We start from the raw sequence: 19,872 nt of genomic DNA, 5'->3' as shown, positions 1-19,872 counted from the left end.
AGACAGTAGGTAAACTAGAATATATTCCAATAATAGTTTACCTAAAAGAAAAGGCAACAGGCCAGATTCAGCATGTGGACCATAGCCAATGACTAGTTTAGAGGATTTGGGAAAGAATTATCTGAGTATGGTAGTGAGAAACAGAAAAGCAGACCCTGACATCCACAAGGTGCCCTGGTATTCACACATACGCTTCAGTGCTTAACTTTTCTGCTCCGCACCAGCAATAGGAGGGTAGGGCCAGCTAAGTCCCAAATTTGAAAATTCTATTCAATCTTGAAGGTCTGGCTCGTGTGTTACTACCATACAGAGGTGGATTTAATGGCGGGCAAACCAGGTGTGCCCCTGGGCACCAAATTATGAAGGGCCCAGCAAAACCCCAACTTGACACTTTTTCTAATGACACCAAGTTTGGTTTCATATGTGCAATTTTTACATTAATAGTACAGAATATTTTTTATTTATTTAAAAATATGGTTAACATGTATTTTTATTTTCCCTATCTCTCTCTTTTTTTTTTAAGGAGCCCAATATTTTCTTCTGCGCCCAGAGCCTCAACCAACCTTAATCCGCCTCTGCTACCATACGGAGACCTTTCCACCTGGCTGGAAGTCAACACAGTGCCCTCTGAGTTTCTACAGCACCTTGTTACAGATTTCTTTTCAACAGACTACTTTGCATTCTTCTCAACGGCAAATTAAGGTTCGTTGGGGCCCAGGAGCAGAAAAAAATATTGGGGCTCCTTAAAACTTGGTGTCATTAAAAAAAAGTGTAAAGTTGGGGTTTTGCAGGGCCCTTCAGAAGTCGGGGCCCAGGGCGCGCACCCGGTGCACCCGCCATTAAATCTGCCTCTAATTCTTCTTAAACCCTGCTTGTTCATGTATTTCTTACACTGCGTTAGGGCATTCAAAAAATTCTTACCGGGTGGAATAATGAGGGAAAGAGGAAACGCCACTGTTCTGGTTGGAAAGCTGCCCTCGGTAGAGACACCAGGGCAGTGCAGGCTGTCAGTCCGGAGCTCCCACCACCACCACCACCACCACGTGGCCACAGCCTCCTGCTCACCACAGCCATGTTCGCTTCTGGCTGGAGCTGGAGCGAGCACGCAGTCTGCGCAGCCGCAGACGAGGCACGCAGAGCCACGCTGCCTATATCCCAGAAGCCCACACTCCGCTCCCAGCTACACAGGCCCTGTTCACGCGGGATCGCAAGCCCTGCCCCGCAAGTAGGTGGTGGGGCAGTTGCAGGCGTCTGTGGGGAACATAGGTGAGAATCCAGGACTAAAAGCACCTGAGCCTGCCCCTGGACCCGCCACCCCTCACTGTATCCCAGACACACAATGGCCGTGACTAGTGGCTACAGGATGCCTTCCATATCAGCCTCTGAAGAGCTAAGGAGGTGTTTGTGTGTGTGTGGGGGGGGGGATAGGAGACACGCAAAAGGCTCAGAAACTCACCCCTTTAGCAAGTACTTGTACTCAGACTATGGTGCTTGCTTTGACCCTTAACAGCTTACTTCACAGGAGGCATGGTCTAGGCCGCTCAAAGGCAAAACTGCCACATCCCCTCTCTCCTGTCTTGGGTTAGCTGGCATGGAGGGTGGACACCTCGCTACAGGGCAATGGACCTCCAGTTGTGCCACATGTATATACTCTGGCTTAGCCAACCTTCATTTTGGCAGCGGGACCCAAAGAATTTTGACTCCCCTTAATATCTCTGGGCTTCGGATATGTGCCTGGGTACCACCCCCCTTTCCACCTTTTGCAGCTATTGGCAGCTGCTGGCCCAAAGTTATTCCACTGCCTAGGCCAGGGCTGCAGGACCCGTTCCTGCACCCACCCACAATAGGAAGTGCGGAGACTCCGTGCTGAACATTAAGATTTAGGGGCCAGCCTCTTGAGTACTTGATAAATAAATACTCTCTCAGAAAAAAAAAAAATAGAAGCTGGAACTACTTTTTGCACTTATTTATATTTCCTGTAATGTCAAATGCTTTACTGGGCACATGAAAGGCACTTAACAAATAATTATGGACACTATGTGAGGGCCAATACTAAAGGATTCATAACTAGGCCACAGAAGAGATATAATTTATAAACATTGGTGCAACAAATGTAGGTTTTAAACTCTACAAGGCATTTTTGCAAACCTTAAAATATTTGAAGTATGTGGAAGCATAGAATAATTATCTTACCTGCATACATCCTGCATCAACTTTGCCCCTTTCAGGCTCAACTTTAAAATTTGCAGTTTTTTTATAGTGGTATGTGACAGGAAGGACTTTGGATCGATTTTCCATATAAAATGTTATTTTTGAACTTTGGCCGATGTTACAGGGTGGAAAATGAAGAATGTTTCCTAAATCAAACTGCAATACAACGGGGAATCCTGAGCCCGTCAGTGCTAATTCAAACTTCTCAAATTGATCATCTGTAAAAACAATAGTAGGATTTTAACATAAAAGATGTTTTGGGAATCCAAAATATATTTGCTTAGTTCAAAAAGTGTCACCTGAAAAACCTCATGAGATATGGGTGGCTCATTCAATCTTTCAGTCAACAAAAACAGTTGAGTTCCTTCTCTGTGCCAAGTACTCTTCTAGGACTTGGGGAAAACAAAACTGAATAAAATAGAAACATTCCTGCTCTTATGGACTTTACATTTTAGTGAGGTGACTGTTGGGCAAATGAGTTTGTAAAGTTTGTATTTTTTTTTTAGTTTGCTCACTTTTATTGTTAAAAAATGGTGCTGGGCTGCCAGGTGTGTGCTTACCCTTAGAGCAGGGCAGTTGGTTGCAAATTGCAGATTGCATTCCTGCTTGGGAGGGGTCATTGTTTTGCTAATGTTTGCTAGAGGAGGGGTCTTTGTGGGCCCAGGCAGTTTTGGAGGTAGAGGGGAGAGAATGCAGAGTGATGAAAAAGAAACTAGTTTTGCAGAGAGAAGAAAGAGTGCTGAGGGGACTTTGGGAGCTCCACTGAGACTGGTGGGGCCTTGGATTCCAGGAGGAACCTGAGAAGATTCTCTGGGTGGTGGAACCAGAGAATGCATCAGGGCTTTGGTAGCTCTGAATGAGAGGGAAGCAGTCTTCCCTGCCTGTCTGCTTGTCTGCCAGTGTGAGACTTTAATAAATGGAATATCCCATGATTTTTTCGCTCCACTGTTTCTTTACCATCTGCCCGAATCGAATGGGAACCTGCTTGGCCACGACAGCAGCGCCATTGGCCTTACAGTGACATTGACAGTAAATTAGTAAATATATAGCATTTCAGAGATAATAATTGTTGTGGGGAAAGGTAACTTAGGGTGAAGGGGAGCAGAATTTGTCATACCCAAATATGGCTCTTTGGCATGAGGGTTATTTTTAGAAACAGTAGACCCAGTAAAAGCTCTGAAAACCTAGTAGCAGTTATCATTTGTAAGAGACATTTACATTTATAAGGCAAATATCCATTTGTAAGGGTCTTTCTCTGTGTACTTAGAGGATCACTTATGGGTGCAGAAGACAGAGACTTAAATCTGCATAACAACCTTAACCTTTCTTACTGTGCTCTGCCTGAAAACCTCCCATAATTGGCTCTCTATCCCCAACATCTTTTGTCATTAGCTAGAGATGGTATTTAAGGTGGTGGCTTGGGCATTACAAAGAGTTAGTTTTCCTGGATATCTCCCATGAATTTCCATGCTTAGAAATACACATTTTATTAAAATTCTGTTAGTTTTCTCCTATCTGTCTTTTGTTATGGGGGTGGGTCCCAAACAAGAACTTATAAGAATAGTAGGAAAATTATTTTTCCTCCCCTACCTGGAATAGACTGAGCATATCGTCTTATGGCTGCCATTTTATATGGGTGAATCCAAAAAGGAATGTCTGATAGGGAAACATTTGGGTAAAAATATAGAGACTGCAAGAAAATCATGTGAAAATCTAGTAGAAGTTCATTTGAGATAGAATAGCAAAAACAAAGACTCTGAGGTAGGAATTCACTTGACATGTTTCAAAAATCCTAAGGAACCAAATATGTGCAGGTAAGAGAAGAAGAAGGATGGTGAGAAATGGTCAGATTTGATATATTTTTGAGGGTAGAGTCAACAAAATTTGCTGATTGATTGGATGTAGAATATGAAATTAAACACATGATCAATAATAATGCTAAGCAACTGAAGTGATGAAACTGCCACTCTTTGAGACAGAAAAGAATTCAGGAGGGACAGGTTATGAGGAAGCCAGGCATTCTTTTTTGGACATGTTAAGTTTGAGATGCCTCATAGACATCCAAATGAAAATGTCTACTAGGTCACTTAATGTATTTACAAGTTTAGAGGAAAGATGAAGGAGGAAGTATTGAAGGTTTGAAGTGAAAAGAGAAAGTTTGTGATATTAATCACATATTGTAAGAATGTGACTGAATGGAGGAATGCAGCAGGAATGGCAAACAGCTTTAAGGACCCATTTGGAGTTAGTGATTGTAGATTAAAAAAATGAGACATCACAGGATGCTTTTGTGTTTTTCTCCATTACAATTAGCTCCCCAGGTGCAGACAAAGTGTAGGATGAAATTACAGATTTTTCCATTCAGTCACTATGGGAGATGGACCAAAATATTTAACTGTACATTGAGAAAAATGACTAAAGTAAGGGAAAATGGAATATAAATTGGGTAATAGAAGAAACATGAACTTTTGGAGATAACAGAAAGAAAGGTAGAACTAATTGTATGTTCTAATTGGGTGAAAGAAAAGATTTGCAGAGATAGCAATGTAATTAGAATCTAAAAGGGTTTATATTTCTGCACTGATGCTCTTAGTAACAAGTCCTAGTAAGTGCAAATTTAGCATCACCATCTCTAGCCATTCAAAATGAGATTAACTTGCTATCCTCGGACAAATATTTTATCAATGATCATGAGACGGGGTTATAACAAACTATGTCATAAATAGTAACAGAACAATCAATTTCTGTCCTAAGAGCACAGTTCAACCCTGCTCAGTAATATATATCACTGCACTGTACTAACACGCTAATTTTTTAGACTCTTGAATTCCCATGATTCATCTTTCTGGATTTGATCTCTCACCTGCTTACATCTTTATTTTATCTTTCTGTGTATGTTTGTATGCGTGCATGCGTGTGCACATGTGTGTGAAAGACAGAGAGAGGGACAGATAAGGACAGACAGACAAGAAGGGAAAGAGATGAGAAGCATCAATTCTTCGTTGCAGCACTTTAGTTGTTAATTGATTGCTTTCTCATATGTGCCTTGATGGGGGCTACAGCAGACCGAGACCGAGTGACCCCTTGCTCAAGCGAGCGACTTTGGGCTCAAACTGGTGAGCCTTGCTCAAACAAGATGAGCCCGCACTCACGCTGCCAATCTCAGGGTTCCTCCGCGTCCCCGTCAAATGTTCTATCCACCATGCCACTGCCTGGTCAGGCCTTTATTTTTATCTTTGATTTATCTTGTTAAGCTAACTGCCAAGTCTTGTTCCATTTTGCTCACTGCAGCACACCCAATATTACCTGGGAATGTAAATGCCCCATGCATCTTTACATGTGGCCTGCAAAGCATATGCATTTATCAATATCCAATAATAGGATATTGTGCCCTATTTACCAAAGCTCTAGGTATTATTCTTGGACTGTTACTGTATATGGATTCTGTGAACTGAGAAACTGTAGAGATGGAATGGGTCATTTGTTCCCATATCAATCTCTAAGAGAAAACTTAGGATTATATAGGAAAAGAAGCCAGGTTGGTTTTTGGTTTTGGTTTTTATTCCTTAAGGATCAACAATTTTCAACCTTTTTCATCTAATGGCACACATAAACTAAGTACAAAATTTCTGCAGTACAATAACAAATATTTTTTGCCGATCTCAAAAAAAATAGGTGTAATTTTGATTCATTCACACAAGACTGCTATTGTTGTATTAACTATTGTCATTTTTTAAAAATTTTACAATCTAAGAGCAAAGAGGTTAGTGCCCTTGACTATATAGTCAGGCATTGCATGTTTTAACAATTCTTGCGGCACACCGGTTGAAAATCACTACTCTATCTAGAACATTATGCTTATCTAATGTCATTTTATTCCTTTACATGTCACAGAAGACACTTTAAGATCTCTTGATTATGTCTGTAATTACATATTGTTATTACATTGACTCTACAAATAGTGATGTACAAACTTTAAGTAATTTAAACTGCAATACGTTTGATGATTACATTCATTTCATACTTACTTTTGACGGTTTTACTGTTATCATCTCTCAGAAACCCATCCTTACTTCCTACAGAGTCAAATCTCAGAAAGACAGCATAGTCTTGCCTGTGTGAAGGATCATCATCCTTTTTACCCTCAACAATTAGCCTGTAAAAAATTATAATTAGTTATTTTTAAAGTGAAGATAATATACTTTGTTACCTCTCAAGGGAATATCTAGAGAATCTTTAAATCTATGCAAACAGATGAAAGTTCAGGAATAAAAACATGACTTTGATCCATTTTCCAATATTACTGTGAAGACAGAGACTTGCCAAAAGAAGGTCACAAAAATGTAAATATCCAAAAAATTAGTTTATGACAGCATTTGCAAGACAACTTAAAAACATTAAGTCATTGCCTGACCAGGCGGTGGCGCAGAGGATAGAGCAACAGACTGGGACGCAGAGGACCCATATTCAAGACCCCGAGGTCGCCAGCTTGAGTTCAGGCTTATCTGGTTTGAGCAAGCCTCACCAGCTTGAGCCCAAGGTTGCTGGCTTGAGTAAGGGGTCCAAGCCAGCTCCATCTGCTTCTCACTCTTTCTTCCTGTCTGTCTGTCCCTATCTGTCTCCCTCTCTCTGTTTCTCCCTGTCCCTGTCACACACAAAAAAAGTCATCAGGGCCAGCTCCAATGACACTTTCTCCAATGCTTTTCTTTCAATGCAGAGTTCATTGCTGACTAAGGCCTCTGTTAGATTCTCTAAAATAATCCTTCCTATCCCAGGGTATAATTGCAAACTTCTGATACATAACTGTTCCTCCCATAGAGTAAGCATATATTGCTCACCATACTCTTGTTAAAGGAGAGCAAAGAATTCGGAGAACAATATTTGGAGAAAAGGCAAGGAAAGATGGAAAGAAGAGGGTTACATCACAGGCCTGCGCATTAGCAATCCTAACTTGACTTAACTGAAAGTCGGCTTTTTTTTCAGAGGATACTCAAATACATACATAAAAGTTGATGTGAAATACTACATAAGAATGCAAAGAGAATGTTGAGAAAACGTGTAACTAAGATTTAAAATCATGCTCATATGTATGTGTTTATGCTAGTCACTCGACATTACCATGCTGCCATGAAAAATAATATGTACTCAGAATTTCAGCCTGACCAGGCAGTGGTGCAGTGGATAGAGTGTCAGAATGGGATGCAGAGGACCCAGGTTCGAAAACCCGAGGTTAAAGGCTTGAGCACGGGCTCATCTGGTTTGAGCAAAAGCTCACCAGCTTGAGCCCAGGGTCGCTGGCTTGAGCAAGGGGTCACTTGGTCTGCTGTAGCCCACCCCCCCCCCGTCAAGGCACAAATGAGAAAGCAATTAGTGAACAACTATGGCGCCGCAACTAAGAACTGATGCTTCTCATCTCTCTCCCTTCTTGTCTATCTGTCCTTATCTGTCCCTCTCTCTGTGTCTCTCTCTTTCTCTGTCACCAAAAAAAAGAATTTCAGAAATTGTGTAATAAACAGAATCTTACAGATTCACCATAGAAATTTTGTGTATGAAAGTATGATAAATAAGGCAAGTATAGATTGTACAAAGAGAACAATTACTTGATGCATTTCCCTCCTTGACCCAACTCAGTTTTTAGCAATTGGTATCACCAAGGATGCTACAGCCTCAGAAAGAAGAACATTAACCATTCATTGCCTTCTCACAATTAAGGGTAAACATATTTACAACTAGAAGGGTGATTGCCACAAATTGCAACCTCTTCAAGTATTGCTGAAATTGCTACTATATATTTACAACAGCATTTCCAAAGATATTTTCAAACTAAATAACCAAATCATGGAGCCAGAATTGTGAAAAATATCCATTAGTCCTCAAAGTCTGTATGAATTTCAGCAACCAACTGTGGTTGATCCTAGCAACTACTGTAGGCTTACTAGTCATAATAGTAGGCAAGCGTCTGCCCTGGCAGGAGCTCTGCATCCTCTTTGGAGGCACCTAGAACGTGCTGGCCGTACCTGACTATTCATGCAGAGATGACAAGGTCTTGGTTGTACAGATTGGTTTGGAATCACAATCCAAGAAAACCCAAAACCTCCATTTCTAGCAGATCTATAGAGACTTTTTATTTAACATAAAGTATTTATGACCACATTTTAAAATATTAGAGATAATATTGAGCATGTTAAAAATACTTAAAACCATAATAAGAAAAATCCAATTTGTGCCCTCTGACAAGTTTTAACATTGAAGTCAGTCTGTTGAATGTGTGGTTAATATACTTTCTGTTAATAAGTAACATCACAATTGAATTAATTTTTACTTACTTTGGGCTGAAACAAAATGTAATTTTAATCTTCTCATAAGGTAGTAACCTCCCTTCATTAGGAACACAAGAGATAAAAGTAGTAATATCTATGTCCTTTATTTTTCTGAAGTAAGTAAGATTATTTATGGCCACATCAGTTCTTTGGTGGATATTTGTACCCTATAGAATGGAATCAAAAATAAAAGAGTGTTAAGGCAAAATGCAAACTAAAAAATATTTTAGGTCATAAAATAATTATAATTACAGAAATTTCAGCATCTAGAAGACTGACAATATTTTGTCTTTAAAATAACATACTGTATTTCCCCATGTATAAGACGATCCCATGTATAAGACGCACTTTAATTTTGGGACCCAAAATTTGAAAAAAAAATGTATTACATAAAGGTATTGAACTCAAGTTTTATTCATCATAAAATTAATACAACTCTTCATCACGGTCAGAACTCCCATCCATTAGCTTGTCCTCATCTGTATCTGATAATGAATCACTGTCTTCAACAATGAGTGCAAAAACAAGCATGAAAAAGTGGGAAATGCAAGTAAAAATCTGTACAACTGCTGTATAAGACGCACCCAGTTTTTAGACCCCAAATTTTTTTTTAATTTATTAATTTTAGAGAGGAGAGGGAGAGAGAGAGTGAGAGAGAGAGAGAGAAGGGGGAGGAGCTTGAAGCATCAACTCCCATATGTGCCTTGACCAGGCAAGCCAGGGTTTCGAACCGGCGACCTCAGCATTTCCAGGTCGACGCTTTATCCCACTGCACCACCACAGGTCAGGCCCCAAAATATTTTTTAAAGGTACGTCTTATAAATGAGAAAATATGGTACATAAATTTGATCAAAGTACATCATAAAAAGTAAAGAACTTTTAAAAAAAACTGATGGGAGCAGAAACCCCCACAATTAGCCAATGATTTACAAGAAACACTTGTCTGATTTACTTCAAACATATTACTATCAATGTTAGTTTAATGTACTTAACTTTTTCAGGTTACCCTTAGAGACACATGAAATGAAATCTACCTGCATGTTAGAACATAGTTAAAATAATTAAACAGCTTGTTAGGAAGATGAATTTGAGAATTAGTTTTCCCATCTTCTCAAGCTAGGCCTTCTAAATCAATAAACCTTTCCTTGCTTAAAAACAAACAAACAAACAAACAAAAAAACAGCTCTTTGTTTATTAGCATGTTCAAAATGATCTGTTTCAAAACATTGTACCTGATGTTCCACTGCACCATTTACTTACCGATTCTCCAAATGCATCGTTTTGTATTATGGCCACCCAATTTATAGGTGCTGGGCTATTATTGTACAGAAGTGCATATTCAAACTTGGATGTTCCAAAGTAAGCAGAACCAAAACGTATGCATTCCACCTTTTTATCATCAGTCATGTTTAACAATTCAAGAATCTGTTCAACCACAGAAACTTTGATCTTCAAGTATTTGATTGGACGGCCTTCCAAACTCACTCTAAAAGATAATGCATTATACATACATATTTTCATTACAATTCTGTATACTTTCTTTTTCTCTTAAATATTTATGTAAATAGAACTTTTATAAAATCACATTATATTTAAAATTAAAAGGCTTAAGAGCAGATCCTTTCACATATAGGCCAGAGACTGCCATGTTCTCTATATGAATCTGCACAATAGAATGGCAAATGTGCAACCTAATTCATTATCTCTTGCTTTCAGATAGAACTTATTGGTAATGTCCATATCACCAATCATTTTGTAAATTGTAGAATTAGATGGGGTCATTTATATGCTCACCTCTAGTTCTAGAATTCAGAGATTCTTTTCTAACTCATCTTACTCCCCTAAGTACAACAGCCAACTAGCACAAACTGGGAATATGAGATCATCCAAATCCTAATTATCCAATTACCTACAAAATCAAGGATCTCAGCAAAATTGCATTCTTTGCTCTAATGAATATACCCCCCATAAAACTTCACTTCCCAAACTAATTTGAATCCCTTTTGAAACTGGCCCCCCGCCCCAAATTTATCCTTCTCTGGTCTAAATACAATCCTTTTGAATCTTGTCCCATCAGATACCACAAACAAATGACCACTGCACAACTGAAATCCTTATCTGATGTTCTATCTCTGTCACAGTAGACATGGTTAATACCATCTCTTGGGACATTTCTCCTCCCTTAGCTTCCCTGATACCAAGTTATCCTGGTTTTCCTCTAACTTATTCATTCAGACTCTACTCAGTCCTCTGGGATATTTTCTAAACTCCATGACTAATGGTATGTATCTCCTGTTCTTTCATACTCTACCTTCCTCAAAGTTATTTTCAACACTTCTTGCTTTAAGGACAACCTCAAGTCAATATAACTAAACCAAACCTTTTTCTGGGACTCGAGATAAGTAAATTTCAGAGACCCCAGAATATTCTGCAAAGCAAACCAACTCCAACATTTCGAAATTGAACTCAGATCTTCTCCCACAGACCTGTTCCTTCTCATACCTTCCCTTTCTATATAACTGGTCACTAAATCTAGTGAAATCTACCTTCATAAACTCTCATCTCTAATCTGCAGAATTCTCTCCATACTCCCAATTTGTACCTTAGCTGATGCCTTTATCATTTCTCTTTTGCTTTCTTTTTACAGATTATTCTAGTCAGGCTACCCATTCCACATCTGTACTCCCTAATTTGTTTTGGACACTGCTATTAGTATAACCTTTCTAAAATGCAAACTGATTTAGACATGCCCATCTTAAAACCTTCCTGAGATTCAACAGCCTTCACAAGAAAACCTATGATCCTATCAGGACTCACAACTGTTTCTCAAACAATTTTTTTTTGTGGCTGTGACTTTCAGTAAGAAATATCTTTTACATCACAATGTAGGAAGCACAGACAAACACACAAAGTTTTATAAAGCAACATTTGCCCTTACTAGGCAAACTGCATTCTGATATTTTCCATTTCATTGCTTTAATAGTGGCGGTACCCCACTATAGTGATGGCATATCCCACAAAACAACTGAGACATTCAGAATTAAATAACACTGTGCTGTGAGGCACATTCTGTTTTCCTGGTCTAATACCATATCACTCCTTAGCTCTATCTTTTTGCCTCTACATTCCTCAGATCTCAGTGTGTGACATTATTTATTCACCTCTTGGAGTTCAAGTCTTCTATTTGCTCTGCATGGAATCACTCTTCTAACCCACTCCTATTACCAATACCCACCTCCCCTACAAACACACACACACACACACACACACACACACACACACACACACACATACACAGCCTAAATCACCACTACAACACTGCTCTGTGTCTGGCTAATTCATACTCACCAATAAGTGTTTGGTTCAACTATCACCTCTTTAGTGGAGCCCTTGCTTGATCCATTCCCTTACCCCCACAAAATCCAAACTAGGAGCTTCTGTTATGTATAACCATATGCCATCCTCTGGTTCTTCCCATTTTTGAATCCCTGGTGCTTAGCAAACATTACAGACTCAATGAATTAATGCTGACTAAAAGAACAAGAAGCTAATCTACATTTAAAGACAATAGGCATATCTGATGAGTGAAACAGAAAAGCAAGAGAGTATTAAGTAACATATTAGAATTAAAAACAATAGCACATACTCACTTTGCCACTTCATTTACAACCCTGGGCTCATCTGCACAGAAATCTACTTGAACAATTGTTGATGACCTAGGATTTACAATTCCAGAAGATGGGAAAATGGCAATGGGTAATTGGCCCTGGTAGTCTGTTTTAAATGTACCTAAGGAGAACAAGAACAGTTGGTTTACATCTGGATCCTTACAATATTACATTCACATTCTTAGTAGGAGAGAGACAAATATTACAGAGTATAAGGTCTATTGAGAACCAACACTTATAGCTATGATTGTATGTCTCAGTCTTGAGTCACCAAAGATATTTGAGCCTAGTGTTAGGATTCAATCCTCACCAATAGCTAAAACATATTGTCTACATACTGTGTTCAGATATTTATGCTAAGAGCTTTGTATATGGTATCCTTTTTAATCTTCATAATGATTATATGATATAGTTTCAATCATTACCTCCATTGATGAATAAGGAGATAAAAACTTAGAAAGGTTGAATGACTTTGTTCAAAGATACACAGATATTGTGATAGATTAAATGGTTGATCCCAATTCTTCACCCTTCTCTGTATCCTTACCGTTACCCTAAAATGGACAAAGTATGTTTTCCTATCCCTTGATCACGTGATTTTCTTTGGCCAATAGCATCTAGCTAGAAGTGACAATGTCAGCTCTAACCCCAGATGTTTCCTTGTACTTCTACTATGAAAAATGTTTCCCTTCAGTACCTGCCATCCCTTTGGCCTGTGCCCCAGAATGAGCAAATACGGTGCATAGTCACACAGCTGAAGCATAGACCTGCAGTGAGTAACAGAATAGCCCCAGGTATCTCAGATTGAAGCAGAGCCACCAACCTGAGCTCAGTTTATTTTTTTTTTTATTTATTTATTTTTTCATTTTTCTGAAGCTGGAAACAGGGAGAGACAGTCAGACAGACTCCCGCATGCGCCCGACCGGGATCCACCCGGCACGCCCACCAGGGGGCGACACTCTGCCCACCAGGGGGCGATGCTTTGCCCCTCCGGGGCGTCGCCATGTTGCGACCAGAGCCACTCTAACGCCTGAGGCAGAGGCCACAGAGCCATCCCCAGCGCCCGGGCCATCTTTGCTCCAATGGAGCCTTAGCTGCGGGAGGGGAAGAGAGAGACAGAGAGGAAAGCACGGCGGAGGGGTGGAGAAGCAAATGGGCGCTTCTCCTGTGTGCCCTGGCCGGGAATCGATTGAGCTCAGTTTAGATCAGTCAGGTTCCAGCCAATCTGCATACAAGTTATAAAATAATTGCCTTTTCAAGATATAGTATTGTGGGGTGGTTTGTTACATGGCAATATTTGACTACTATAGCTAGTAACTAAATAATTCAGGTGGGATTTTCACCTGGATGTTTCTGACCATAGGACTCATGGCCACTGCCACTTCTCTATATATGAAGGAATGCCGTTCACACAAGGAAAGGGCAAGAGGAATGAATTTCTAGAATCAAATAGTATATGAGAAGGAGGCTACAAAAATTTATTCCTCTGAAAGGAGACATGATTTCTATCATAATTTATGGTTATGTTTGGTGCCTCCGTTAGAGCACACAATCCTTGAGATCAGATGCTACCTTTCATCTCTGTGGTTCTGGCACCCCCCACAGTACCTAGCACAAAGCTATGCTCAAAATATGCCCAGTCACAAGTTTTGTAAATATCACTCTACAATATTAACACAAATGAGCATACTGCTAACATAAACAACTTTGCAAATTTTCAATTCACCGGTTTTAAATTATATTTGATGATATTTTCCAAAATTATTCATTTAACATCAGCATGATAAAAGTACTGAAAATATAAAAGACAAAAATTTGTTAAGTAAAAATATGAGCTGATGGAAAAGGCAAATCCACACTGGCAAAACATGTTAATGCAATCATTTTAGGGAAGTGTTGATGGTGTAATATTTAAGGTTTATTTTCTATTATAAAATAAACAAAAATAGCTCTGGCCGGTTTGCTCAGTGGTAGAGCATCGACCCAGCTTGTGGATGTCCCAGGTTCAATTCCTGGTCAGGACACACAGGAGAAGAGACCATCTGCTTCTCCAGCTTTTCCATTAGCCCTCCTCCTTCTTTCTCTCTCTCTCTTCCCCACCCACAACCATGGCTAGATTGGTTTGAGCACATTGGCTGGGGCACTGAGGATGGTTCCTCCATGGAGCCTCCACCTCAGGCACTAAAAATAGCTTGGTTACAAGCATGGCCCTAGATGGGCAAAGCATTGGCCCCAGATGGGGGTTGCCACACGGATCCTGGTCGGGACACATGCAGGGGTCTATTGGCAAAATCTTTGAGACCTCTCTTTTCTTCACTTTCTACACTGGTCAATTATTAAATCCTGTTTATTTACTTCCTGATTATGTTAATAATTCTACTTTTACTGAGTCCCATTGCTACTTCTCTTTAGCAGGCCATCATCTTCTCTTGGAAAAGAAAAAGAAAACAATAAATAAATAAACATTTGTACAATTATTCCCATTTCAAATAAGTAAGTTATTATTGACTCAGTTCTTCAGAAAAAGAGAACTACATGAGTTCAGTTAAGGCTGAGTCAGTGTAATAGTTTCTATATTGTAACCACTTCAATGTACAATTATTTGACAAGTGTTTCAGTAATGATTCAAAAGCCTATTCAGGAACAACCCTAAAACCAAAATAAAATTGTTCAGTCTTCCAAATATATTTCAACAGTAGGTACATAAACACTACTATGTCATATATAACTATACCATTAGTAATTATGAAATATGTGACTGTTGTGTTTTAATTGCTATCAACAGGAACAAGGATATCATCCTAAGAGAAGAATATCACTGAAGGAAGAACATTACAGATGAAATTTTGTCATCAAATTTTCATTGCTTTTCAGATAAGGCACTGGCTAATTGTGGAGAATGAACTGGAGATACAAGGAGACTTCAGAGAAATGCTTTAGGTTGGTGTAATTACCAGGTAAGAGAAGATGATGGCCTGCTACAGAGAAGTAGCAACGGGACTCAGTAAAAGTAGAATTATTAACATAATCAGGAAGTAAATAAACAGGATTTAATAATTGACCAGTGTAGAAAGTGAAGAAAAGAGAGGTCTCAAAGATTTTGCCAAGTTTCTGACTTTCCCATATACATGGTGGTGACATTCAATGAAAAAGAAAAAAGGATTTAATAATTGACCAGGGTAGAAAGTGAAGAAAAGAGAGGTCTCAAAGATTTTGCCAAGTTTCTGACTTTCCCAAATACATGGTGGTGACATTCAATGAAAAAGAAAAAAGGACAAGTTTTGGGAAGAAGCTGAGAAGTTTAGTTTTAGACATGTTAAGTCTGAGAAACCTGAAGGAAACACAAAGTATTGTACAGACTTCAGAGAAGTGACAGGAATGGAAGTGATTGTCTAGGACAAACATGTTGGCCTAGGAAACCCGAGGGTTCGTGATAAATTCTAAGGAACACTCAAATTTAATGTACCAAAAGAATGGTACAAAAGAGAATTGAAGAGCCTGACCTGTGGTGGCGCAGTGGATAAAGCGTCAACCTGGAAGTGCTGAGGTCGCCGGTTCAAAACCCTGGGCTTGCCTGGTCAAGGCACATATGGCAGTTGATGCCTCCAGCTCCTCCCCCCGTCTCTCTCTCTCTCTCTCTCTCTCTCTCTCTCTCTTTCTCTCTCTCTCTCTCTCTCCTTCTCTCTCTCTCCTCTCTAAAATGAATAAATAAAATTTAAAAAATTAAATTAAAAAAAAAGAGAATTGAAGAGGAGGGAGGCAGTAGAAAAAGAATAATTCTAACATCAAGAGTGAATATTTATTGCCTGACCAGACGGTGGCGCAGTGGATAGAGCATTGGACTGGGATGCAGAGGAACCAGGTTCGAGACTCTGAGGTCGCCAGCTTGAGCAGAGGCTCATCTGGTTTGAGCAAAGGCTCACCAGCTTGAGCCCAAGGTCGCTGGCGTGAGCAAGGGGTCCCTCGGTCTGCTGTAGCCCTCCGGTCAAGGCACATATGAGAAAGCAATCAATGAACAACTAAGGTGCTGCAATGAAGAATTGATGCTTCTCATCTCTCCCATCCTGTCTGTCTGTCTCTATCTGTTTCTCTCTCTGACTCTCTCTGTCTCTGTCACAAAAAAAGAGTGAATATTTATTGAAGACTTCATATATGTCCGAGAGTATGCTAAGCTTTATTCATCAGCACCACAATTGTAAAGGGCAGGCACTGTTTCTCTAATGTACAAGTGAGGCAGTGCATGTTCAGGAAGTGTAAACTCCTTGCCTAGGGCTCCCCAGCCAATGAATGCTGTAACCAAGGTTTGGGCCCTGGAAGACCTCACACCAGGACCTGAGCTATTATACAGGACAGTCAGGGGTTATAGGAGCCAAAATTTGTTTGTTTGTTTTTTCAAGAACATGAAAGTGGCCAACTGTGTCAAATGCTGTTAATAATCCATGTAAAATAAACACGTGGACTTGTCCACTGATAAGACTTAGGAGAACACATAGGATGTGAGAATGCCCACAGCTGTACCTGAAATGAAGGGTTTTTTGCACAAACTTGTATGGGTTTTTTTTTTTCTTCTTTTTCAAGTGAGAGGAGGGGAGATAGAGAGACAGACTTCCACACTCATTTGGACTGGGATTCACCCGGCAACCCCCATCTAGGGCTGATGCTCTGCCCATCTGGGGCCATGCTCACAACCGAGCTATTTTTAGCACCTGAGGCAGAGGCTCCATCCTCAGCACCCAGGGCTGATACCCTCAAACCAATTAAGCTATGACTGCGGGAAAGGAAGAGAGAGAGAAAAAAAAGAGAGAGAAAGAGAGAGAGAGAGAGAGAAAGAGAAGAGGGAGAAGAGGGGTGAAGAAGCAGATTGTTGCTTCTCCTGTGTGCCCTGACTGGGAATCAAACATGGGACATCTACATGCTGGGCTGACACTCTACCATTGAGCCAACTGGCCAGGGCTTGTATTTTTGTTTTAATCAAACTGCTCTACTTTCTCTAGAAAAGCAGCTTAGACATGGGGCAGGACATGAAATATTCATTGTACCTTGCCATTATTCTTCCAAAATACAGGGAAACAGTCTGTAGTTTTATAGGATGCTACTGAAAATCAAGAGTTACATATCCAAGGTCATTGTTATTTGCTATGTTTGTTTATTTTTTTCCTTTAAGTTTCCTTAGGTCTAAACATACCATAGGTGTATCACTCTCTAGCTGTCTCCAAATGACTAAGTTTGAGGACTTTCAGAATGCTCATATGTGATTAAATGGCTTGCTTTTGAATCACCTTTCATTGAAAGCTTAATGTTTCTTTACCAAAACTATTAGAGATCATTGAGCCAAATCAATTAAACAAGGGTTTATTGAATGTCTGCTATATGTCCAGCATGGTATTATGCATGAAAAGTATATTGAGATTCCATGGCATCAGTTTCCAAGTAAGAAAAAAACATGCACTGAGAATTAGTGGGTGCTTCTCTAGATACTTAGAGAGGATCCCGAGGACCACACATGAGTTGGGAACAATTTAGCAAATTTCCTCATTTCTAGACAGTGAAATGAAGAGATGATGCTGATGATCAGGGAAAAGGGGAAAGTGGGCATTAAGAGCAAGAAAAAGGTCATATATTTTGTGCCAAACGACTCAAATAAACATAAAGGATGATGACTTCTCAGGTAGCTGTTCAAACCCAGAAATGGTATGTCAAGATCACACCAGGGACTTTAAAGACTGTTCTATATCATAACACTGTTAATAGAAAAAATGTACTCAAATATTCAAGAAAACTGACGGGGAGAGGGAAATGATTGCACTTCAAGGCAAGCTAAAATAACAATGTTTTTTTCCTTCAAATCTTCAAAGATAACTGAGAATAAAATTGTAAGAAAGAACATAGAGGTCATCAGCTCACAATGTACTAATAGCAGAGGCATTTTAAAGAGTAAAGTATGCCTTTTCAAAATGAAAAGATAAGTGTTACTTTGTAGTCAGAAGTGAACTTTGGAAATATTTTTATAAAGGGTGAGAAAAGAAAATGTTCAAATGACATTCGGCAAAATTCATGGAGGGACACCTCATAATGTACTATAATGATAAAACACCATAAAGTCATTATATAGACAAATTTTGGGGTTTACAAAATCAACGATAATAACCAAAGTGACAATATCCAAGACAGTAAACAATGCTGTACAAATCATGAACCTGCTGAGTACAGCTTTTTATATCCTCTTAAGTATACATATAAATTTGTAAACATTTGATCTTTGACTCTAAAATTATATAGTATTTGTCACATAAAATCCTTTTTAAAAAATTTATTAAAATCATCTTTGGTTGCTGAATCTATTTTCTGCATAAGTGTTTTTCTTCATGAAAATACAATGTTTTTCTCATGAATATTTACATATTGTACTTGTAGGTAATAAAGACTTTATGACACTTTATAGGCACTTGCTGTGAATATAAAACATACTATCAATTTTGGTAATGGTGAAAAGCACAGCATTATTCAATTCTAAGAATGAGGGGCAAAATCAACACTAAGAGATGGTGTTTCATTGATAACATTTTTTTTGTTTGTAAAGTAATAGTAATCAACATTTCTTAGTTCTCAATCATAATTTACCAAATGTAGTATTCAATACAAATAATATGCACACATAAAATATTAATATAATACTAAAAACCAATGTGAATAACTTTTCCTAAAATGTATGGACTCAGGTCTGAAGCTTAATTTTATTTATTTTATTAAGTAAAAATATATTAAATATTCAATTAAAATAAACCATTGACCTATTTTTTACTTACAGAAAGCATCTTATCTAATAAAACTACAATTTGGTGAGATTTTAGAATAAAGAGAGGATATGATCAAAAGTTTGAAGGATTTGTTATGGACAACTGTTAAGAGATTTTGGAAAGTAAAATAATAAAAATAAAATTCCCTCAATCATATATCATTGCTCTAAAATATAACCAGAGAGTCTAAAGGACCATACATCCCACAATCACTTTCCATGAGAGACTGTATTCTTAATATCAGAGTCAGACCACAAATGAGCCTAAAATTCTACATTCCCATAGTCACCAGAAATTCAATCACTTAAAAACCAAAGCACAGAAAGTAAAATAAACATCATGCAATGAGAAACAAGTATTAATTTTATTTGTTTATATTCCAGGAAAAAAATCAGTAAAATGACAGATTGTTTTTGTCTTAATAATTCCCATTGCTCAATCAAACACCCCAGAGAACATCCTCACCTAGTTAAGACAGGTTTGGATTTAAGACCTGTTTTATATATACAATAAGCAGTCTCAGAGAAAAATGTCTTCCCTGTGTGATGCCTGTCCTCATTTCAGCTTAGTAGAAATGATAGCCCTGCCACCCCAGATGCTGAGCATCCAATGAGAATGAAGCAATAAGTGATCTTATACCTAAGGTATACCATCAGTGAAGAGTGTGCATAAGCACATTCACACATGCCTTTATGTAAAGTTTACAATGCGGCCCCCTGAGGCCATTTATCCAGCCCCCACTGCACTTCTGGAAGGGGCACATCTTTCATCGGTGGTCAGTGAGAGGACCACTGTATTTGGCAGCCCTCCAATGGTCTGAGGGACAGTGAACTGGCCCCCTGTGTAAAAAGTTTGGAGACCCCTGAAACTCTTAGG

The 19,872-nt window shown here is 38.9% G+C and overlaps 1 protein-coding gene across 1 annotated transcript in view; it reads right to left on the bottom strand.

The window, feature by feature from the left end:
- The window catches only part of CFAP47 (cilia and flagella associated protein 47), a 390,193-nt gene that overhangs the window by 351,772 nt on the left and 18,549 nt on the right, over positions 1-19,872 (bottom strand). The window contains exons 4-9 of the mRNA XM_066357757.1: positions 12,182-12,320; positions 9,792-10,017; positions 8,538-8,698; positions 6,240-6,367; positions 2,194-2,429; positions 1,066-1,251 (exon numbers count right to left, since the gene is read on the bottom strand). Of these exons, the coding sequence (XP_066213854.1) occupies positions 1,066-1,251; positions 2,194-2,429; positions 6,240-6,367; positions 8,538-8,698; positions 9,792-10,017; positions 12,182-12,320 (1,076 nt within the window). The remainder of the gene's footprint in view (positions 1-1,065; positions 1,252-2,193; positions 2,430-6,239; positions 6,368-8,537; positions 8,699-9,791; positions 10,018-12,181; positions 12,321-19,872) is intronic.

The sequence above is a fragment of the Saccopteryx leptura genome, chromosome X (assembly GCF_036850995.1).
Source record: "Saccopteryx leptura isolate mSacLep1 chromosome X, mSacLep1_pri_phased_curated, whole genome shotgun sequence".
NCBI classification, from domain to species: domain Eukaryota; kingdom Metazoa; phylum Chordata; class Mammalia; order Chiroptera; family Emballonuridae; genus Saccopteryx; species Saccopteryx leptura.
Note: the sequence above shows the minus strand (reverse complement) of the source record. Positions and strands in the feature narration are given on the sequence as shown.